Consider the following 23,897-nt stretch of genomic DNA (forward strand, 5'->3'; position numbering starts at 1 on the left):
GAATGGGGGCAAAACTGGAATTAGGCCACATTCTCACCATGCATTTCTTTTAAAGCCATCAGGTGTCGCTTTCTACAATCATAGCTTCCCCTCAAAAAAAATGGGAGCTGGAGTTTGTTAAGGGTACAGAGATATGTTGGGTGTCACCCTTGTTTTCCCTCTTAAAGCTGCATTTCCCAGTGGCTTGACAAGCAATCCCTCTGCCCAGAGAACTCTAGGAATTATTGGTTGCTCTGGGAGAGGATTAAGGGGTCTTCTCACAATCCTCAGCACCCCAAAGAAGCTCCCAGAAATCTTTGGGGGAAGCTTTGACTGTTTAAAGTATCATAGTGCTTTAAATATATGGTAAGAATGTGGCCTTAGTTGGCTCTGCCTCTCGTTGGCGATTTGCCTGGTTTGGCAGGCGTACAAGGAGCATGGCCTTCTGTTCTTGCCTGGTCTTCTGAGCAGGACTCTGATATAACAGACTTCAGCTTCCAGCTCAGATCTCCATCTCCAGTTCCAAAAACTCACTTCAGGGGGACATGACATCCAGGCCTGGAAAATGCACACTCCATACCTGGGGAAGGGCCATAGAAATGTGCTTTGCATGCAGAAGATCTCAAGTCAGTCCCTAGCGCCTGGAGTTGCCAGCATCTTCAGTTAAAAACCAAACCAAGCTGTAATGGATATAGGAAACTGCTTTAGTCCATTGGTCCATCTAGCTCAATACTGTCTATCTACACTGACTGACAGAAACTCTTCAGTGTTTCAGACAGGGAGTCTTTTCCTGGAGATGCCAGGAATTGAACCTGGGACCTTCTGCACCAAAAAAAAAGCAGATGCTGTGCCATTGAGCCACACCCCTTCCACAAGGCAGTGCTTAAAATTGTGTACCACTTTAGAATAGGTGTTCCCTCGGGCTAGAGGCAAGGGAGATTGCCTCTTTTAAGATGGGGCTTCCCACCTGCAGTTTTTGGAATACTTAAATTTAAAATAAAGTGTGTGTGTTTTTATATAAAAATGTTGCCTAATTAGTCAAGAGTGTTTTAAAAAAAACAGTTAACCCCACCAACTGTACATTTAAGCTCCACTGCTTAGCTGACAATGTGTTTCTTTCACTGGCTAGAGTGGTGGAAGCTTTCTGTTTTCCTTTTGTGTGTCAGTTTCCTGCAAAGGGTTTGATCCCTCCAGCTGTTTTTTTTTTAAGGGGGGTACTCAAACACGGAATGTGTAGTAATTCTCTTTGAACTGCTTTGTGGATATTAAACTCACCGTATTTCTTTCTTAAAATGTTTAGAACATCCCTGGCACTCTGTGGGCTGAACTGATTGGGGAACGTTTGCAGATCGAAGACTGTATTCACAGCGTAAGTGTGGCTCTTGCTGGGTGAGATTGTTCATGAGGTGTGGTGGGATAGGTGACTGGGAGTTTGTGCTGTGGGTGGGATTGATTCCCCAAGGTCATTGCATGGAATTTGGAGTGTGATTAACAGCATAAATGGGGGAAGCTGAAGGTACACATATGTTAATTGTCTGGCCATCCAAAGGGAGAGCAGCCGTGTAGTTCTGTTGACTGCCACAGGCGACTGGCAGAGTCCTGAGTGGGCAAACCTGTTATAAACAGGCAAGATTAAGAAGCAAAGAAGCAAACCAACCAACCATTTCGTGGATTTCCCCTCCAAAATTGTGCATTCATTATAGTGCTGTTTATTTATTTATTTTTAATTTCATATCCTGCTCTTCCTCCTCAGCAAACAGAATTATTTATTTCATAAAATTTATGCACTGCTTGATTGTAAAAACAAAAACAAAACAAAACTCAAAAGCAATTTACAAAAAAATAACAATATTTTTTATCAATGCAATTAAAATTTTTAACTTGCAAGACTATTTGGTACCTCCATATCTGGCCCTTGATCTGTGGGGTGTCTGGTCCTTCCTTCAAGGACTCAATGTCTGGCATCAGGTCTAGGCTGGGGATGACACTACTTGTGATTCCCAGCAACTGATATTCAGAGGCATACTTCCTCTGACAGTGGAGAGAAAACATAAGAAGAGCCTTCTCGATCAGACCAACGGCCCGTCTGGTCCAGGCCGTCCAGCATCCTGTTCTCACAGGGGCCAACAAGATGTTTCATGGTAGCACTCTTCCTGCTTGGGATTCCTAATAACTGGTCTTCAGGGGCATACTGCTCCCAGTCATGGAGGTAGAACATTCCTAGCTGTACTGGCTTCACTGGTCAGATCTGTGTGTCTCTGGATGCACACACCTTTTAGAGGCACTTCTGATCCACTGCCACAGGAGATGGCCACCTTGCTTTGCCTCCTGGTAGGGGCTGCTGTCTCCCTTTGCTCAAGGAGCCCTATTTAAATCAACACCTGTATCTTTGAAGGTATATTTATGTAACATAGTATGAATTAATAAAGATGTTTATAAATACCATAATGCATATTTAACTAAAGGTATGTTAATCAAGGAGATGGGATGTGTGCCAAGAAAAGGAAAATAAATAAGAATTTGGGGGGAGACCAATCAGAATGTTTATAATTAGCTCCTGCCATGACTTTCCCTCTCTCTGTCCCTCTAAGAGGTGATTGTTTCAAAGAGAATCTAAAACATGAAGGGATCTCCTTGCAAAAGGTTGTAGCCATTTACCAGCATACCTACTGTACCAATTATGGAACAATTAAAATAAGAGGCTGTTCCTCTTTCCCTTAGCCTTACCCCACTCACCTGAGACCTCTTTGACTGTCCTTGAAAGGAAAAAGGAAGAGGCTACTGACTGGATGGGCAGTCAGTGTATCCTTGTGTCCTTGTGTCTGTCGCAATTCCTTGGTATTTCAGGAACATCAGCCCTGCTGGCAGAGGCCAGTGGCCCATCTAGTCCACCATCCTGTCCTCACAGTGGCCAACAAATGCCTCAATGGGAAGCTTGCCAGCAGGACTTTAGCACAACAGCAGCTCTCTCTACTTGTGATTCCCAGCAACTGGCATTCGTAGACATACTCCCACTGACTGTGAAGATTAACCTAGCCATCTTGACCAGTAGCCATTGATAGCCTTATCTTCCATGAATCTATCCTCTTTTAAAGCCACCCACATGGGTGGCCATCACTGCCTCTTGTAAATGGATGGAAAATGGATGGAAAGAGAGAGTTGAAGGATGAATAAAAATATTGGAAGGATAAGAATATTAGAAGAGCCAAACTAGGATAAAGAATAGAATGATAATGGGTGGCAATTTCTTTGACGATATGCAGCATTAAAAAGGGGGGGGGGGTATAGGAAGCCATGGAGGTGGAGCGGTCTAAAAGGAATGGATGGAAGAAAATATGTAGAACATGTATGTGTTGAAACTTTGAGAAATAATTGGGGGGGGGGGAGAGAATATTAGAAGAGCCTGCTAGATCAGATGAAAGGCCCCTCTAGTCCAGCAGCCTGTTCTCAGAGTAACCAGTCACAGTGACCAACCTTATCCTTGCACAACAGAACATTGTCTCCCTCCCACAGCACCTAAATCTGTCCTGAGGGTTCCCCCAACCTCCCTGAGCAGATTTTTGCATGGCAAAGTACATGGTGAGGGGGAATTCTCACCATGGTGAGCGGAGTCTCCCTGATCGTTATCTGATACTCTAACCACTACACCACACTGACTTTTATTTTTACTTCATTTACAGATTTTCATTTTGTAATAGGCTGCATCAAAGATATAAGAAAGCTAATTCTGTTTAGCTCATTAACTTTTAAAAGCCTATTTTTTATCACCTGCTTTCTGTTTTAAAATGGCCAATCATTACATTTTTAGGGTGCCATTTTATACACACTCTCTCCCTCTGTCCCCTCTTTTCTATCAACTACAAGAAAATTGCATCAGTCCTTTTGAATTGTTCAAGGAAAAGGGAGGTGAGAGATTTGAAGGGAAGTCTAAATGACTGGAAAGTGGTTGTCAGTTTGCCCGTACAAAATACTGTGCACCTTAATCCATAATTTATCTGCTCATTTTGAATTTGCAAAGTAGAATTAAACTTTTGCATTGCAAATGACTTGCGCTTGAATTATTTGGGTCTGCCTGATTTCTCTTAGAGCTCTTTAAAGCTGAGCTGCTTCAGTAATTTATCTGTTTATTTATCCTTCTCCCCACCCCACCTCTTCACTGATGATGAATAGATAGATATTTATCCCACAGGGCCAAATATCTAGTGTGGTTTTCTTGTATTTGCATAAATGTGTATTAATGCACACAGGAATTAGACCTCTGAGGTTTCATTCAGACATCATGCCAAACCATGGTTCAGGAAGCTTAATGATGGTTTGACATAATGTTAAGATTAATAAAAGGAGGTTTGCTTTGTGATACACTGGCAGAGCAGAATAAAAAAAGTGGTTTGGCAAATGTCTGAATCGACAATTGATCCAGATTCCTAGAAGCCACCACACTCAGAGATGGATGGGCTGATCAGATGGCAAACAAAAGGAGATAGACTCCTCTAAACCATGGTTTGCTTGGGAAGCTGTGACTATAGTTTACAACTTTACATTCTAATCCATGGGTACAAAACTAAAAGGACAATAGGCTGCAGTGCTCACTGACGCAAAGCTCTTTCTTGCAGCTCAACACAATTCAGGGCAAAATACTTCTTCAGGAACTATGAACAAAAACAACGGACTTGTTCTTATTGTAGTGATGGCAACCAGCTTGAATGGCTTTAAGTGAGGACAAAGTAATGGAGGATAAAGCTGTCTCTTACCAGAGGCAGTCTGCCTCTGAATAACAGTTGCTGTGAAGTGGGGAGAGTTGCTGTTGCATTCAGGCAGGCATCCCATAATGCAGGCATCCCATAATGGACATTTGGTTGACCAGCGTAAGAACAGAATGCTGGATTCGATTAACCTTTGGCCTGATCTGGCAGGGCTCTTCTAATGTTCCTACAATCATGGGTACCTTGCTCAGCCAGGCCTCAGCCCTGTTCAATATCTAGTGGTGGAGCCTGTGACCTCAGCTCATGCTACCACCCCTGTCCTTGGAGAACAGCTGTAGCACAAAGACACAGGAATCGGCTTGGTGATTAGTGCCTTATAAATGCAAAACTTTTTTGATAGCACTTTTAAAATGTCCACATTGAAAGGAAAACATGCTACATCTGGAATAAAAAAAAAATCTCCCCCCCACCCCCACCCCAAAATATTTGAATCTTGCAGAGGCCGTCAGCTTGCTTCTTGAGCCAGATTTATGCTGCTGTGGTTCATAACACAAGTCAGTATATTATCCTGGAAAAAAATGTTAATAGATTGCCAGGAGCAGGCCGCCAGCCCACTGTACTACCAGCTGTTTGTTTTATTTCTCCTGGTGGTGTCATTCGGCTGGCATTAATTGCCCAGCTTTCATCCTGCCGATGGTAAGAATGCCGGATTTTGTGTGCCGTTGTTTTGACACTCTCAGGTTTATAGATGTCGCTTGTATCCTCGGAGGAAAACAGTTTTATTGATCAATGGCTCTGCCGGGACCCCATAGGGCTTGTTCTGCAAATCCAAATGCAGTTAGGGTGCTGAGGGATCACGCAGGGAGTGGTGGTGGTCTTAGCAAACCAAGAAAACTTATGGCAGGCATTATGTTCTAGAGCAAGCTATGTGTGGGAATGGGAACTGGGGCTGCTGTGCCTTACGAGGTTCACATAAGGTCCTTGCAGCCCCACTGGCTGTTTCTTGAAGCCACAGGTGTGCTGGTTTAGTATGGTATCAGAGTTACTTTATAGGAGCTGAAGATGCCCTGGTGAGGAATCATTTGAAGACCTTCACACAAAACCTTGCCGAGTCCACCAGCGTAGTTATGGCCTGCTCAAAACTATGCTGTGAGGAAATAAATAGGTCATGTTCACACTATGCATTTCAAAGAACTCTTATATATCAATTTAACAGAAAAAAATATTGGGAACTTTAATTTGCTAAAGGATGCTGAGAATTGTTAGGAGATCTTCTTCACAGAGCTACAATTCCCAGAACCCTTAATTACATTCCAGTTAGAAATCTCTTCCCATGAAGCATCTCCAATTGATTTTACCATACAATAAAAAGTATAAAACAATTACATATATAAAAAGCATGTTTTTCTACCATTCTTATCTTTTCCTTCATTTGTGAAAAAGAAAAGAAATTGTATCCCAAGCTTTCCAAAACGATGAACTTAGTCACCCAGAAATTGTGAAATTGAATAAATGCGGTAACTCAGAGGTGAGGTAGCTGCCCCAAAGAAACAAAGCATGGTGTGTGTGGTGTGTGTGGTAGAAGCCCACCCCCATGCTGCTTTCCCTAAACTACCCTGCTTAGCTGAGGTGTGGTGGTGGAGACTAATCTGTTGCCAGGTTGAAGTGGAGTCAGCTGCCAATTTGGTTTGATTCTGCATGAAGGGTGAGCGAGTGGCACTATTTTTTCCTTCATCTCCAGCACCAGATTGTCTTGGGTCTGCCCTATACAAACAGGGCCCCCCACCCCAGCTGGTTCCCTGCTCCCAACAACATGCAAGTTCATTCTGCCACACACCATTGATGCATATCTTGCCTGTGGACTTTCCATTGGGGCATCTGGTTGGCCACTGTGAGAACGGGATGGTGGACTGGATGGACTATTGGCCTGATCCAGCAGAGCTGTTCTTTTGGTTTTCTCATGCTCTCTCCTTTTTTGCAGAGGGATTGGGATGAGGGGGGGAATCCAGATTGAGGGTGGGGAAAGTGTGGGAAAGATACTGACTTGGAGGAGAACACTATGTGTACAATGGAAAAAATAATGGAGGCACAGGAAGCTTACCATTCACCTTAAAGCACTGTATGGATGAGCTCTTAAATGACTGGGGTACGTGCATGGTGCCCTGTTTCAAAGTAGATCAAATGGGAGAGGCAGACAGACATGTGGGACCAAGTGTGAAGGATCTTTTATTCTGTTTATTCAAGCGTCTGGGGATTATTTGCCTGTGTGGGGAAGCGTTCTCTCCCTCCCAATTGCTTAGCAAAGAAACAAATCCTTAGCTTGTGAAGGTACTAATTAGCCTTTAATGGCAGTCAGGAGGGCAGGAACGACCAGCATTTGCACAAAGCCTGACTTGCCTCGATGGACTCTGTGCTGTTCCTTCATCCTTGGCTCCCAAGCCACAATCCTTCCCATCTCTCCCCCCCCCCCGTTGTCTTCTTATCCCCCCCTTTTTTATCGTTGACATCTGTTTGGAGCTTGTCCCTTCTGTGATACCATCCTACTTGCAGCTGTTCCAGACCTCCGGCTCTGAGCCATGTGCAAGGGGGGGGGGGCGCCCTGAGCATACGGCCCTTTTGATGTGTGATAAAACAGAACTGAGCCACTGGGGGCATGGCGAAGGAAATGCAGCGGAATATCAATAAACCCTGTGCCGAGCGGAGCTGCACCTCGGCGGCAGGCTAGACATTTCACTGAAGTGTCAAGCCGACGGATAATGTATTCTAATTAGGGATTGGCTGGGGCCTTGGAACTGGGAAACCTTGGAGGGGGGGCTGAGGTGGAGAATGACCCATATATCTAACTGTTTTAGAGAGGGCTTATTTATAATGTATTAGCATGGCGCCTTAATTACAAGCAACTTGTTTGTTGAGCTACCTTCTTGGATTATTATTATTTAGTTATTTCATTTCATTTGTTGTTGCTTTGCTTAGAGCCTTGAACTGTGAAATCACAAACTTTATAGACTTGGGTGTGGGAACCAGCTTCATATGTGATCTCAGGGGTGGTATTTTTCTACTTGTGGGGTAGCAAATGTTTGTTTGTTTGTTTCAATGGAACTTAGTGGGCAAAAATCAGTGACCCTCAGCCACGGATAACTTTTGCAATCTCCAACTTTGGTCTCCAATTCTGAATTGAATGGTCTTTTGGTGAGTATTAGCCATGCTGACTTGGGGCTGATGGGAGGGAGTTGGAGCTACAGGTTCCCCATTCCTGTGCTAAGGTGCATTACTTTGCTGACTTCAAAATGTGGTCAGCCAACCCTGATGGATCTGGCAGTCCTTCTGTTCTGTTGGATGAGGCTGGGGACATTCACCCTCAAATCCTACATTGATGCCATCACAAATAAGAATGTAAGAGCCCCGCTGGATCAGACAGGTCTAGTCCTGTCCTCACGGTAGCCAACTGGATGCCCATTATGGGAAGCCCGCAAGCAGGACCCGATCATACCAGCACTCTTCCTACTTGTGATTCCCATACTGCTTCTGACAATGGAGGTGGAACATAGTCATGTTATCATGAACATAGTCATCATGGCTAGCTATTGAATTTGTCTACTCATCTTTTAAAGCCATCCAGGTTTTTGTCCATCACTACCCATTGTGGGAGCAAATTAGAATGTAAGAAGAGATTCCTGCATGGCACGGGTTTGGACTAGATGACCCTCAAGGTCCCTTCCAACTCTATGATTCTTCTGGATCAGGCCAATGACTCACTTTGTCCAGCATCCTGTTCTCATAGTGGCTAATCAGATGCCCTAATGTGAAGCCTACAAGCAATGCCTAAACACAAAAGCGCTCTCCTCTCCTGTAGTTTCCAGCAACTGATATTCAGAAACATTTACTGCCTCCAACTATGGAGTTAAATTAATAATAAATTAAAAAGTTTAATTATGTACTGTGTGAAGAAGTACTTTCTATTGTCTGTCCTGAATCTTCCAACATTCCACTTTCACTGAATATCTACAAGTTCTATTATTATGACAGAGGAAGAAAAACTCAACTGAAAACCTTAAAGTCAATTAATCACAGTAACTGTTCAGTGTTTATTTACTAAATCGTTTCCTCCTTCCTTAAAATTACTTTGATTTATTTCTTAATCTACTATGGATGCTTGTGTGCTTGTGCTTGTAGAGTTGAAATCAAACACTACAAAGATAATCTCAAGTGAACTGGAGTTGAACCAATTTGATTGCACAGGCTGAACCTTTATTATCTTGAACCAGAACCAAACTGGGACACCTTGAGTTGTGGCTGAACCAAAAAATAAAACAAAATTAATGGTTTGACTCCCTGATTAAATTTTTTTCCAATGGAGTAGGTTTATAAAGTTGTATTCTGTGCGAAAATGCAGTAAAAGAAACATATTTAAACGTGAAATCTTCACACAATTTTTTTTAAAAAAACACATATTGATGTGGAAGCGGGAGAAAACTTACAAATTATCACACAAGGAAATGGATGCAGACTGGAAACATTCATCCCTACTTGCAGAGAATGTGCTCCGTCACTGAACTGTGATTCATCTACACAGTCTTATAAACAACCATTTTAGATTGCTTGATACTGTTTCCCCTCATCTAGCTGGTTCTGCTATTTTTCGGAAAATAGCAAGGAGAGACAAGACAGCCTTCTTAAATGAGCAATGCAAAGAAATAGAGGAAAACAATAGAATGGGGAAAACCAGAGATCTGTTCAAGAAAATTGGAGATATGAAAGGAACATTTCGTACAAAGATTACCATAATAAAGGACAAAAGTGGTAAGGACCTAACAGAAGCAGAAGACATCAAGAAGAGGTGGCAAGAATACACAGAGGAATTATACCAGAAAGAGGTCTCGTACACCCCAGGTAGTGTGGTTGCTGACCTTGAGCCAGACATCTTGGAGAGTGAAGTCAAATGGGCCTTAGAAAGCACTACTAATAACAAGGCCAGTGGAAGTGATGATATTCCAGCTGAACTATTTAAAATTTTAAAAGATGGTGCTGTTAAGGTGCTACACCTAATATGCCAGCAAGTTTGGAAAACTCAGCAGTGGCCAGAGGATTGGAGAAGATCAGTCTCCATCCCAATCCCAAAGAAGGGCAGTGCCAAAGAATGCTCCAACTACCGCACAATTGTGCTTATTTCACATGCTAGCAAGGTTATGCTCAAAATTCTACAAGGCAGGCTTAGGCAGTATGTGGACCGAGAACTCCCAGAAGTGCAAGCTGGATTTCGAAGGGGCAGAGGAACCAGAGACCAAATTGCAAACATGCTCTAGATCAGGCCCTCCAGTTGTTTAGGACTACAATTCCCATCATCCCTGACCACTGGTCCTGTTAGCTAGGGATCATGGGAGTTGTAGGCCAAAACGTCTGGAGGGCCGCAGTTTGGGGATGCCTGCTCTAGATTATGGAGAAAGCTAGAGAGTTCCAGAAAAACATCTACTTCTGCTTCATTGACTATGCAAAAGCCTTTGATTGTGTCGATCATAGCAAACTATGGCAAGTTCTTAAAGAAATGGGAGTGCTTGATCACCTCATCTGTCTCCTGAGAAATCTCTATGTGGGACAAGAGGCTACAGTTAGAACTGGATATGAAACAACTGATTGGTTCAAAATTGGGAAAGGAGTACGACAAGGCTATATATTGTCTCCCTGCTTATTTAACTTATATGCAGAATTCATCATGCGAAAGGCTGGACTGGATGAATCCCAAACTGGAATTAAGATTGCCAGAAGAAATATCAACAACCTCAGATATGCAGATGACACAACCTTGATGGCAGAAAGTGAAGAGGAATACAAGAACATTTTAATGAGGGTGAAAGAGGAGAGCGCAAAATATGGTCTGAAGCTCAACATCAAAAAAACCAAGATCATGGCCACTGAAGCTCAACATCAAAAAACCCAAGATCATGGCCACTGGTCCCATCACCAAGATCATGGCCACTGGTCCCATCAAATGGAGGCAGTGAGAGATTTTACTTTCTTAGGCTCCATGATCACTGCAGATGGTGACAGCCGTCACGAAATTAAAAGACGCCTGCTTCTTGGGAGAAAAGCAATGACAAACCTAGACAGCATCTTAAAAAGCAGAGACATCACCTTGCCGACAAAGGTTTGTATAGTTAAAGCTATGGTTTCCCCAGTAGTGATGTATGGAAGTGAGAGCTGGACCATAAAGAAGGCTGATCGCCGAAGAATTGATTCTTTTGAATTATGGTGCTGGAGGAGACTCTTGAGAGTCCCATGGACTGCAAGAAGATCAAACCTATCCATTCTTCAGGAAATCAGCCCTGAGTGCTCACTGGAAGGACAGATCCTGAAGCTGAGGCTCCAATACTTTGGCCACCTCATGAGAAGAGAAGACTCCCTGGAAAAGACCCTGATGTTGGGAAAGATGGAGAGCACAAAGAGAAGGGGACGACAGAGGACGAGATGGTTGGACAGTGTTCTCGAAGCTACGAACATGAGTTTGACCAAACTGCGGGAGGCAGTGGAAGATAGGAGTGCCTGGCGTGCTCTGGTCCATGGGGTCACAAAGAGTCAGACTAAACGACTAAACAACAACAAAGCTGGTTCTGCTTGTCATTGGCTTTGGCTTCATCTTGCTGTGGCTAAACCTGCTGTTTGACCTCCCTGCTTTCTGCCCTGCCAATTCCAATGGGCAACAACAACAACAACAAATTCCTTCCAGTAGCAGCTTAGAGACCAACTAAGTTTGTCATAGGTATGAGCTTTCGTGTGCATGCACACTTCTTCAGATGGGCAGCAGTCACCACCACCTGTCAGCCATATAGGATATGGACCATTCTTCTCCCCCACTTCTTTCAGATACTAGGACTTCCTTAATGTAGGTGCTGTTTTGGTTGCAGACATGATGCTGGGAGGTGCAGTGGTGACAGTGGACAGTTTCTATTATACCCTTGCCTCAAGAATGTTTTCCCGTTTCCTGAAGAAATCCGTGGCATAGCATGTTAGTAAAACTGGGCTAATTAGGGAGTTGCAAGCAGACAGTTGTGTTTTCCAATAATTAGAATGTTTTGGTTTCTTCCTCATGGGATATGTTTCCCTTGAACAGTTCTGCAGCTTTTGGGGTCCCCTATCGATTACAGATTCTGGTAATTATCAATGGCTTAATACAATATTAAATATATATTGCATGGTATATGTGCACCCACACGCAATTTTCTCCCGTCTTCCTCTGAAAATTTCCTGGTAGCAATATGATAGCAGGGTCAAGTCACCAAGCAGAGTGAAATTTTTGGCCAGATTTAGCGGTCTTAAATGCTGCCCTCGCCACTGCTCAGTGTTGCTATGGAAGTGAGCTATGTTTCTGCGAGTTGGATGGGGCTGGCTTGTCGGGCATAAGTGGGTCCTTGGCATATAGCCACTGGTGTGACCCCCCCCAGCAGTCCCACAGATGTTCATCACTACTCCTTTTCTGTAGCATTGCATTTTAGCAGCAGTCACCCATTCAAACACAGTTTGGATTTCCCCCCAAGAGATCTTTTGCAGTCACCATAGGAGGTATTGATGGAGATACTGGTGCCTGTGGGCATCATGTTGGTGACTCCTGGATTATAGGAAATTAAAAATGGAGGGTCATTCTAGTAAGAAGCATGTTAGCACCATGAGGTAAGGCTGCATGTGTGTTAGTGACCCAATTAAGTGGTGGTGCTGTCACCTGTAAGCATGGGGGCACTACTTGTGGCACCCACCACTATTGTAGCCACATGTCCTACTTTACAGAGGACCATCTACTGCAGTGAAGAGCTGATCCTCTGAAGATGGCCTTTGTTTGAGGGCTATCCAGTCCCCAAGTTTCGTCAAGGAGCCATAAAAATGGCCCGTAGGAGCTTATCAGCAGTTGGGCTTACTTGGGTAGTAGGCACACAAGTCAGCTGGTGTCTGCCCCCACTGCAGCTTGATGTATTGTGTTTGTTTTTAAAACATTATTTCTAAAAGTGCATTGATACATATAAATTAAAATGTTACGTCAATTGAACCCCTCTTTTGTCCTTTTCGTGATGCATATCCTCTCTTTTTGGAAATGTATGGCTGACCACCCTACCAACTATGAGGAGCCCCAGTGGGCTCTGCCTGCACATGGGCCCCAGCAGCTGCCCAGCTCCAGCTGACACTGGTGCCACTTAGTCAGGCATCAATCCACTGAAGGATTTGGTTCAGCTTAGATTTGTGCTCAGCTATAATTTGAAATTGTACTCCCTCAAGCTAGTAAAGGTTCAGTAAGCATTCAGTAAGCCTGCAAACCTCCAAGACTGATTTGGTTCTTTTTGAGAGAAACCATTCTTCTAGTCCAGGCATAGGCAACCTTGGCTCACCAGATGTTTTGGAACTACAACTCCCATGATCCCTAGCTAACAGGGCCAGTGGTCAGGGATCATGGGAGTTGTAGTTCCAAAACATCTGAAGAGCCAAGGTTGCCTATGCCTGTTCTAGTCAGTGAGTTGTTAAGATTTGTTTTGAGACGCTAACCATTCTCCCCTCTCCACACCCCAGTTGTGTCTTTGTCCATGTTCAATTAGCAATTCAAGATTGATTTGGTTGGCTTTCAAATAGTGATTCCAGTTGGTTTCTGATTCAGGGAGGTGCAGGGAGAGAGGTTTGGTTCAGTATTTGGGTCAGGTTCAGTCTGGTATTGCATAGACCAGCCTTTGCCAACCGGGTGCCCGCCAGATGTTTTGGACTATATCTCCTTTCAGCCTCAGCCAGACCAGTATAGATTCATAAGCATTTGTGGGTTTTTCCTGGTTGTTTTTTGTGTGTCTTGTTTTACATAATCATAAAAAAGTTCTTCAGTCCAGCACTTAGCTGGTTATAACAAGGACTTTAGGGAGCAAACAGCCCTTTTCATATATAGATCTCTTTAGCTTGCCTGCTTCATTAGCTCTGGGGGTTTGGAGGCTTCCATTACAACACATTTTCCTGTATAATTTGGGGGATGGACATGCACATATCTTTCCCCCTTTGTCCTCTTTAGCTTGGTTTAGCTTTTTAAAAGTTGGCTGCATGAGTTCACATCCTCCTGAATATTTCAAAAATACCTAGACACCCCCTTCTCTTTCCATTTTTTTAAAAATATATATTTCAGTAAAGACTTTTATGTGCAGATAAAAAAGGTTTAAGAGTTGCATGGTTATCTATCTCTCTATCTCTCTATCTCTATCTCTGTTCCTATAAAACAAGCATTCTGCTTCAATGGACCTTGTACTGGGAAAAGTTGCTCAGAGGTTTGAAACTAGGGATGGATGAGGATGTTGATTTTTGTTTCTCTTCGTTTCTCGTTTTGCAGTCTTTGATTCTCCACAATGGCCTGAAAACCACTTTGAGGTGCCCCCCTTTTATCAGGTGCAAACGTTTTATGCAATAAATAAAATAAGTATATTGGTCTGCAATTTTAAAAAAAGATCTCATGAAAATTCAGCAGCATTTTAATGCAAGTTTCTCCAAACATGCACATTTTCCTCAATATACTGCATTTCTGCAAAGCTGTTTCTCCTAAGAGAATGCATCTCTATTTGTTATTTTCATGGATATAATACATTTTTACATATCAGTTTGTTGGGAAAATGCACTGCAAAATTATGAGAAGTGTGAATTTTGAAGGATGGCTCTGTTTTGGTTGGTTTCAGGAGGTGCAGATGAAGCATGAACTGAATCAAGTATCTCCCGCATCCATATCCTGCTGTCACAATCCAGAGACCTTTCTTTCCATGCCTCCCCAGCACCACGACCCAATATGTGCTTCATTTCAATGATCAGCTGTTATATGTCTTATTTTACCAGGGCTGGATTATGGAGGGGATCCCCCAAAGTCGAGAACTTGCACGGGAGCTACAGGGAATGGGCATCATTCCCAAGCACGTTGGTAAGAACATGTTTAGTTCCATTGTGTTTTTTACAAATTCTTTCTGACTTTCTAATCTCTCTCTCAGATTTTGAGAAAGAGAAAGAGAATGAGGAAGAGTCAAAGCGAACATCAGGTCAAACGCAGCAGACTGCCCTACCCCCTTGCCCCAGGGCTTCTTTACAGGATACATGTTTTATTTCTTTTAGTGCTTTCTTTCTTTCTTTCTTTTTACAACATAATTCTTGTTTTGTATGGGGTGTATATGAGTCAATTACTATCATACCCAACTAAAACATTAAGTGAAAGGTTTTTTTTAAACCATTACAGTAGGGAAGGGTCGGGCAGATCAAAGCACCCAGGCATCCCGCTAAGTAGGTTTTAAACTTGTAAGCCTCATTCGCAGAAATGAGGTAGAGAAAGTAGTATAGACATAACTCAATAGGTTCTGTGAATATCATGGGGCAGAAGAGCACCCATGACTGGTGAAGCTGGGCATTTGCTAATGCCCAATACTATAATGGGGTCAACATCAGTGCTGAGCTGTACAGGCCTCATGCTGGAGCCAGGAGTGAATCCAGGAGTTGCAGCTAGAGAATCAAGCCAGGAGTCAGAGCCAGGAAAATCTTTCACTGCCCAAATCAGAAGAACCAATGACTAGTGTGGGTGGGAGGAGCCACTGCATTTCCATGGATTCCATTACTGCCTAGAGCAGTGGTGGCTAAACCACTGCCCTGGTCTACTAAGCCTCAGGCAATTTTCATAACCCCAATTTTGTGCCCCAACACAGCCCAGAGCTGGTATCATGAGTCCTATGGAGGCATCTGAGAGAGTGTTCAGATTATGATGATGATGAGGAAAGTTGGAGGAGGCTGACCTGGAGGAGGATCTTTGGGGATGAGAATTTGGGACCCCATGAGAAGTCTGACCTGTGGCTAGGGCCCCAGAGCTTGAGAGATAGAGACCTTTAAAAGGAGAGCACATGGGAGGGGCTGTCAAATTCTGCTTCAGTGTCTTCCCTTCAACCTAGTCAAGCATTGTAGGTCTGTGCTGTGCTTTACCAATTTGAAACCTGTAGACCAATTTTGAGACTCTATACTGACTTCATAAATATAAAAACTTCCAAACATGGTGATACTTTGAGTTCTGATTCTAATGGAGAACCAGAGCAGCTGGAAGGAGAGGTTCCTCTTCTCCCGGCACAGTACTGTAATGGGGAGGAAAATCACAGCACCTTATCCCCAGAAATCTCTGCCCCTGCACCATTGAAATTAAGACAGGGGAGTTTTGGCCAACTTTGACTACTTACGTGTCAATCATCTGGTGTCATATTGACACTGGGTGGACACCGGGTGTGGTGTCCCACTCACATGTCAAAATTGCCCTGCTGGGATGGGGGAAGATAGTGCACAAAACAGGGTTGAACTCCTTGCAAAACAAGCTCCAATCTTGTTGTCAGCAGCTGCATCTCCATCCACCTTATATTCCTACTCACATATGGCATCAGGTGTGAGTCAGATGAGTGTGGTTTCAGAAAAATAGCCTGGTGGGCCAGGTTTGACCTACAGGCTGGAGGTTCCCCAACCTTGCAATAAAGATTGTGTGAGATCATTCCCTGGAGGAATTTGCCTCATGCAAATTAGTGTGATTGTAAGTCCAGCATAGCCTTTCACAACCTGCCAGCCTTCATGGTGACTGGTACTAATAGCAGCTATAGTCCAAAACATCTAGAGGGCACCAGGTTGGCACCAGATCTAGGAACTTCCCTGATACCTGGAGAAAAAGGAACACACACACACACACACACACAGAGAACTATATGTTTTAAAGTCCTCTCCGCACATCTGGAATGCATACTTTTAATTGTTGTTGTTGTTGTTGTTGTTGTTGTTGTTGTTGTTGTTGTTGTTGTTGTTTTAATCAGGCTTCCAGAAAGCCAAATTAACTTGTTGTATTTGCAATTCTTTTTGCTTCCTTCCTTCCTAGTGGTGCTTTTCGCTCCAGATGTTGTGCTGATTGAGAGGAATCTTGGGAAAAGAGTGGATATTTGTACTGGAGGTGTGGCGTTGTTTTTGTTTTCTTGCTAACAGAAATTGGGACGTGGTGGCTGAGAATGGCAGGATAAAGGTGACAGGGGCCATGAAATCTTTAGCTCAGGGGATACAGTAGATTAGGATATAATTATCACCATCACAGATTTATTAATCACCTCCTAAACCACTTGTTTCAAGCCAATTTACACAAAAGATAATTAACAGTTAAAAGCACCAAAACAGCAAATACATTTGAAACAGGACTAAAATGCTAGGGAGTGGACACTCGTGATAAAACATCTTTTTCATCCAGCTAGGAAAGCCCATGGAACAAAAATGTCTTAATTTGTTTCTGGAAAGTGCAGACTGTGGCTTTCTGTTGTATGTTGTATGTTGTACAGTCGTACCTCGGGTTACGACCACCTCGGTTTGCGAACAGTTCGGGTTACGAACTGCGCAAACCCGGAAGTGTTTTCGCCGCGCGCGCGCGCATAAGCCACGCGTGCAAATCGCGCTTTGCGCATGCGCAAAATGGCGGCGCCCATAGCGCTCGGTTTGCGAACTATTCGGGTTACGAACTGCGATCCGGAACGGATCGCGTTCGTAACCCAAGGTATTACTGTATGTTGTAATTTGGCTTTCTGTTGTATGTTGTTCCACAGAACAGGGGCAGCCACATTTATGAGCCTGTTCCAAGTTACCCATGAGGGGATTAATTACAGTTCCAGGATGTTTCATTAGACAGGGAGAAAGAAGTCATATGCTTTTAATTGTGCTTTGAACGTATGGCGCAGATGCAGCCCGGTCTCTGTTCAAGTGAATCTTTTCTGCCAACCCATTTCCAGAAGTGTACCATACAACTTTTGATTGGCCAACTGAGAACTACATACGGCAGCGCCTGATGGTGCCGCATGGCATATCTGAAGTGGAGACTGCAAGGCGGTTATTGAAATACCATCAAGACTACCCTGGGATTCGTCAGTCCTTTGGGTATTGCATGAAGTTGATCAACGCTGACCAGCCATGCGCAGATGTTTTTGCACAGGGTAAGGAGAGACAGACAGCTGTTTGATTATGTGGTTTTGTCAACAGGGTCGGTTTCAGGTCCATCTTTTTCAGAGGGTGAGCATCATTTCTTTCCCACTTTAAAAATTCCGCTCCCCAGATCTCCTAAGATGAAATAGCCTAAAAGCCCTGTTTTGGAGTGGAACAATTCATGAAACAAACCCTCATCTCAACACAAACATATTTGTGATGTACCCTCATTTCTTTGGTTTGCTAGCATTACTTTGTATATAAATGATTCCTTTCATTTGAGCTCTCCGTAGGGAAAATAGAGAAATTGACAGCCACAAAGCACATTTCTTCTTCTTTCTTTTTTGCTTTTTAATTGTCCCCTTTCCCAACAGTCTTTCAGTGGCCTGTTTTTATCACCCAGCTAATATTTTCATTTGGAAAAAGGGCCTTTCCTTCTAATCACGAGCGCCACACTTTGAGGTAAACAAGTTGGAGGTTTATATCCGGAATTTACAAAATTAATTACCTCTAAATTACTTAATTACATTTAAAAGTTCACATCATCGTTCATAAACAATTCATGCCTTGAATTGTAAATATATGTATGCAGGCTGAATATTAATTATTATTAATTAATAATGCAGTGAAATAAATTGAAAATTGGAATGGAAAAAAATCCTCTCCAGATCATCTCCCCCCGTATTTTTCTTCCAGTTGATGCATCAAGCAGCCAGATTTTTTAAAAAGAATAATTAGATGTGGAGACTGTCTGGGGGATCATTACTCCTAATTAACTTGGTTATTTACTGCAAATTAAGCATCATTTGTAAGCAGGCTGCTTGGCCTGTTATGTTTCTGCTGCAGATATGCTGGGCTGGGAAGAACAGCTTAGAGCTGTCTCTGGTTAGCTGATATTTATTTGGGAATAAATTATGTGCAAAAATGGACTGTTTCCCTCCGCTGTGAGTAGGGTTGGTTCTAATATTTGGGTAGCCCCCCTCCCCAGCATGAAACCAACAGGAAGCCTCCTTAACCTGCAAGGGGCAAGGGGCCTACTGTTAGGCAAAGCAAAACAAGCACTTCAGGTGCCAGATTTCAGAATGGGGGACGGACGGACAGTACTACCCACCATCTATTCCTCTGTGCTTACCTTTGGGTACCCGTTGAATATCCTAACTTTCCACCACTTCTGTTGTTTGTCAGTTTTCACCCATGTCCAAGCTCCGCCTCGAACGCTCGACCCATTTTCACCCCGGATTCTCCTTTGTGGACCTCCAGGCTCTGGGAAAAGCATGCAAGCAATGTTACTGTCTCAGAAATATGGCATCATCAATGGTTTGTTATCTTCCCTGTCTTAAATCCTCAATGGTCTCAGGTTGTCTCTTTCTCTGACCATGCGGCTGGGCCGCTGCTGCCACCCTTTGTACCAGCTGCTGGGACGCCGGTTGCTCTGAATAACAGCTGTTGGGAAGCACAAGTGGGAAGAGTGCTGCTGTTGTGCTCCTGTACCATAATTGGGCAGCCATCAAGCATTGTGAGAACTGGACCAGATGGCCCTTAGGCCTAATCCAGCCACCGTGCACCACTTACATTCTTCTGATTTGTTTGCTCTTGGGGCGCTGAATTAGAGGGACCTCTTGAATCCTTTCCTGCTACCAGCATTCTGGCACTGGCAGCCAACAGCCCTTGGGAGCAGCTTTCCACATGAGGAAGCCAGGAGCTCCTCAGGACCTCCAGCAGAAAAAATTGGAAGCTGTAACTTCCTCCTCCAGTAATTATAAGTTTATAACCAGTCAGAAACCCATAGACTCTCCCTTGACTTGCTGTTTTCCACCCTATATTTTGATTAGTATATTTTTCTTTTAAAATAAAAATGTTCCCAGCCAAATGTATTCCTTTTTATCCTATATTTTTTCCAGCTTTTGTTTGGCTAGGGCAAAAAGAGAGATGTGTATAGATGCGTGTGTGAGAGAGAGGTGAGATGGAAAAACCAGCTCAAGCCCCCATGTCTTTTATTTTATTCAGTGACCTTTTTCCAATATGCAGCTTCTTTGCCATTTCTTTCTCTCTCTGCCCTCCCCACAATCCACCTTTCCCCTCCCCTCTGCTTTTGCTTTCTTACTTCCTTTTTAAAAATTAACCTTATGTCTTTTTTGTTCCTCGTTCCTCTCAGTTTGCTGCGGGCAATTGCTAAAGGAAGCTGTAGCCGACGAGACAAAACTTGGAGAACTCATTAAGCCGTATTTTGACAGTGGTTGGCCAGGTAAGGTCACATTTCTGCACTTCCCATGTAGTGCTTACAAATCTGTGGGGAGGCAGGGAAGTTGGGGGGACGGGACGGACGACAGATGCATAATCTTGGGGTTTAGAGGGGGCGCATCTTTGTGGCATGATTGGAGCTGAGGGTGCATCTCCTAAGGGCAGGGGAAGAAATTTGGTTCTGTTTGCGAACTTACTTAGTTTACCCTTCCTGAAATAATGTGCTAACTTGAAACCCAGCTGTCCTCTGAAACCCTTGTACCCCTAAATTTTACTGTGTGGTTCTGTAGTCAAGTTGTATGTGCAAAAATGATCTTGCTAGAGAAAAGCATCAATGACAGTACAGTCATACCTCATGATACGTCCACTTCATATTGCGTCTTTTCAGCTTACGGACACGCCGAACCCAGAAATCCTGGAACGGGTTACTTCCGGGTTCAGCGCGTCCGTAACCTGTGCGCATGCGCAGAAGTGCTAAATCGCGCTTTGCGCATGCTCAGAAGCGCCGCATTGCATCACACGCGTGCGCAGATGCAGTGCTTCATGTTGCAGCCTTTTCATGTTGCGAACGGGCCGCCGGAACGGATCCCGTTCGCAGCATGAGGTACCATTGTATGTACTTGTAAAAATTATGTACAAAAAAATAGTTATATTTAGGGGAAACGCTTTGTGAAAATATATGCATACTAGGAGCTGTGCCCCTGCTTGCTTCATTTGCCAGCCCTGCTCCCATTCTCCCCACAAATGCCTACTTTGCTCCCCTATCTACCCTTCCCAATTCCTTCTCTTTGCCTCCCACCCATCACCAGAGGACTAAAACTCCCATATTAACCTGCCCTCTCCCTCCCCTGCTCAGTTGTCACACTGTTTTCTCAGAGCCACCCCACCCCACTCCTGCCTTTAGAACCTTACAAAGCAGCTAATGAAAACAGAGTGATAACACTTTACAATTTTATTATGCCGTAAGATTGGTCAAAATTATACTTGAAATGTGTATAGTAGGAGAGATTAGCACTAAAATGCTGTTGAGGAATTTTATTTTTTTTAAATTGCAAACTGATATGGATATGTGGAGCACCAAACTTAAGATTGGAGCAATGAGAATCCAAGAGAAAGTGAAATGGACTGGTTTGACCATCCATGGCATCTACATGAGGCTTATTTAGTATCATCATCAGTCATCAAATAATAGGGAACTCTCTTCTCTCAGAGTGCTTCCATAGGTAAGCCAAAGAAGCACCATCTGCACACAAGGGAGTGAATAATAAGCAGGGTTGGAGGAACCCCAAAGTTTTCAGAAGTAAACTAATAAACAACTTTTGGGTTTGTGGGGACCCTTAGAGAAGAAGGAATTTGAAACAGTCAATGAGAACTGAGCATGTGCAGCAAATATAGAATGTCAGATGATTATCAATCGGGTGAGGGGCAAGAAAACTGGAGAGCAAATGGAATAGAGTATGCTAAAAAGGGTCGCTGCTAGCTGGCTGGAGCTGTGAACAAGAACACTCCTCCTAGCAACCTTTTCTTGAAATGCCCACTGGTGATGGTGTTGTAAGCCAAAAACTACTACAATGGTAGTAATAACAACAACAACAATAATAATAGTACAGTGTTACCTCGAGTTACAAACACCTCAGGTTACAAACTCCGCTAACCTGGAAGATTTAGCTTGAGTTGAGAACTTTGCCCCAGGATGAGAACGGAAATCGTATGCCGGTGGTGCAGTGGCAGCAAGAGGCCCCATTAGCAAAAGCACACCTCTAGTTAAGAACAGTTTCAGATTAAGAACGGACCTCCGGAACGAATTAAGTTCATAACTAGAGGTACCACTGTAATGGTAATGCCATCAACATCAAATAAAATGCCCATCGATATATGAAAGCTAGGATATACACAAGGGAGAGTTTTGCCTACTGTCGAGGGCCATGGAGGGGGCTGCGATGCCTGTGTGCTGTGCACACAGAGTGGCATTTCCCCTCACTCTGGGATTATCCATCAGTGATGGCTGAATCACACAAGGGTAAGGAGCAAGGTTTGCATTTGTTGCATGTGTGGCTGCATACAAGCCATACATTTAAAGCACGTGTATTCTCCTATTCTCCCTTCACTGTTGGAGACAGCATGGCACCTGAATAACCGTTGCTTTCTGGGAATCATGAGTGGAGAATGTTGCTGTCACACTCAGGTCCTGCTTTCTGGCTTCTCACTGGGGCATCGGTTTGGCTGCTGTGAGAACAAGCTATTTGGCTGGATGGGTCCTCCTTTGGCATGATACGGCAGCCAGGCTCTTCTCATGTCCTTGCTAGATCAGGATGCAAGGGCTATCTTATCCAGCCTCCCTGTTCCCCAGTGCAGTGCCAGGATATTTTGCACCCCAGGCAAGGCTAGCTACTTCACACATGCACACACCCCAAATTGCTAACTTCGATTTTCAAAAACAGATTCTTGTAGAAAAAAGGAAAAGCACAAAAAAATGAAACTGCTGAATTTGTTTAAAATGGCAGGAATAAGTAGTAAAACAATCTTTGATGATTTCTCAAATACCGCGCAAAAGAAAATGTTTTAGCATTCAAATCATTTTGAATCATCTTGTGAATTACGAAGTTCAAAATGAATCTTTTAAAAGTTTCAATTCCAAGCACATGAACATCTCACTTTGTGTGCAAATTTTGTCACCAATTCCTTCTGGTCAAGGGCTGATGCTAGGGCAAGTCCAGTTAATATAGTTGCCAAGACAACTAATCTCTTTTGCAACATTAAGTGTAAGTTTTTATAAGTTTGAGCTTTGAGAAATTGGGTGTGGAGGATCCTTAGAGCAACAGAACCATTAGGCACATTATCCAGGAGTTTTTGTCGTAGTATGAAGAGAAGTACTCCTTGTGGTGGTATCAACTTTGGAAGTCTTTGAGATATTGCTGTAAGTTCGCAGCACAAACCTGAACTTACAAATTGCATCAGCAAGGGCCTTAGCTTCAATTCGGGAAGCATTTCCAGATAAACCTTTTAGACTTGTGTCATCAAAGATCTCTATTAAAGCATCATATATACTTCTAAGATTATATCTCAGTGGTTTCAAAGCATCAGTCTGACTCTCCCATCTTCTTTTGCTCAGCGGCTTAACAGTTATACCTAAGTCTGATACATGGCTAGTTAGAATTTGCCAACGCTGAGTCGATGCATAGAAATAATTATAGATCTGTTGATCTAAACTGAAGAAACTAATTGCTTTCAGACAACAGTGGCATCACTGACAACCAAGTTTAAAGAGTGTGCATTGCAGGGCACAAAAAAGGCACATGGGTTTATGTCCAGGACTCTCTTTTGTGTGCCATTTTCTTTACCTTTCACATTGCTGCCATTGTCATAGCCTCGACAACATGGATTCTTACTTGGTAATCCCATTTGCTCAAGCTGTCCAAAAGAGTTTCTGTCATAAAGGCACCTGTAGTCTCCTTTAGTGGAACGAATCCTGAGAAATGTTCTCTTCTTATAACCTCAAGCTCAGATATCTCATTATCTGATAGTTTGATTACATCAACAAAACATACAATCATTGTCATTTGTACAATATGACTAACATCAGGTTTGCAGTCCAAAATAATTGAGTAGTATTGGGCTGTATTTTCATGTGCTTTTTTCCCCTTTTGCTTTATAGTACCTGCTAGAAGCTGTATAAGCTCGTTTTGGATATCTTTTCCTAGGTAGTGAACCATTGTTTCTTGATCTTTAACTCTGTGCAAATGTTCATTCATGATGGGATCACAAAGGGCTAGATATTCTACAAACTTCAAAATATTTCGACTGTACAACTAGCCGCCATACAACATTTTAGTTGTACCATGCCAAGAAGTCTTACCAAAGCAATCAAGTGTTCCAAGATTTGCCCTCAATAAAGTTTTTCTTGTCTAATTTTCTTCTTGTTAATATCATCAATGTTTTTCCTTTAGATAAGTGCAATTCAAGTTATTTCCAGGTCTGATAGTTTTCTAAATGGTCAGTATTCCTCTCATG

The 23,897-nt window shown here is 43.2% G+C and overlaps 1 protein-coding gene across 2 annotated transcripts in view; it reads left to right on the plus strand.

The window, feature by feature from the left end:
* Window positions 1-23,897, plus strand: part of AK8 (adenylate kinase 8) — a 108,470-nt gene that overhangs the window by 30,949 nt on the left and 53,624 nt on the right. For both annotated transcript variants that reach the window (XM_035102200.2, XM_035102197.2), the window contains exons 5-10: window positions 1,280-1,348; window positions 14,517-14,598; window positions 16,564-16,635; window positions 17,456-17,656; window positions 18,831-18,962; window positions 19,801-19,890. In XM_035102200.2, coding sequence (XP_034958091.1) covers window positions 1,280-1,348; window positions 14,517-14,598; window positions 16,564-16,635; window positions 17,456-17,656; window positions 18,831-18,962; window positions 19,801-19,890 — 646 coding nt within the window. The remainder of the gene's footprint in view (window positions 1-1,279; window positions 1,349-14,516; window positions 14,599-16,563; window positions 16,636-17,455; window positions 17,657-18,830; window positions 18,963-19,800; window positions 19,891-23,897) is intronic.

The sequence above is a fragment of the Zootoca vivipara genome, chromosome Z, assembly GCF_963506605.1.
Source record: "Zootoca vivipara chromosome Z, rZooViv1.1, whole genome shotgun sequence".
NCBI classification, from domain to species: Eukaryota; Metazoa; Chordata; class Lepidosauria; order Squamata; family Lacertidae; genus Zootoca; species Zootoca vivipara.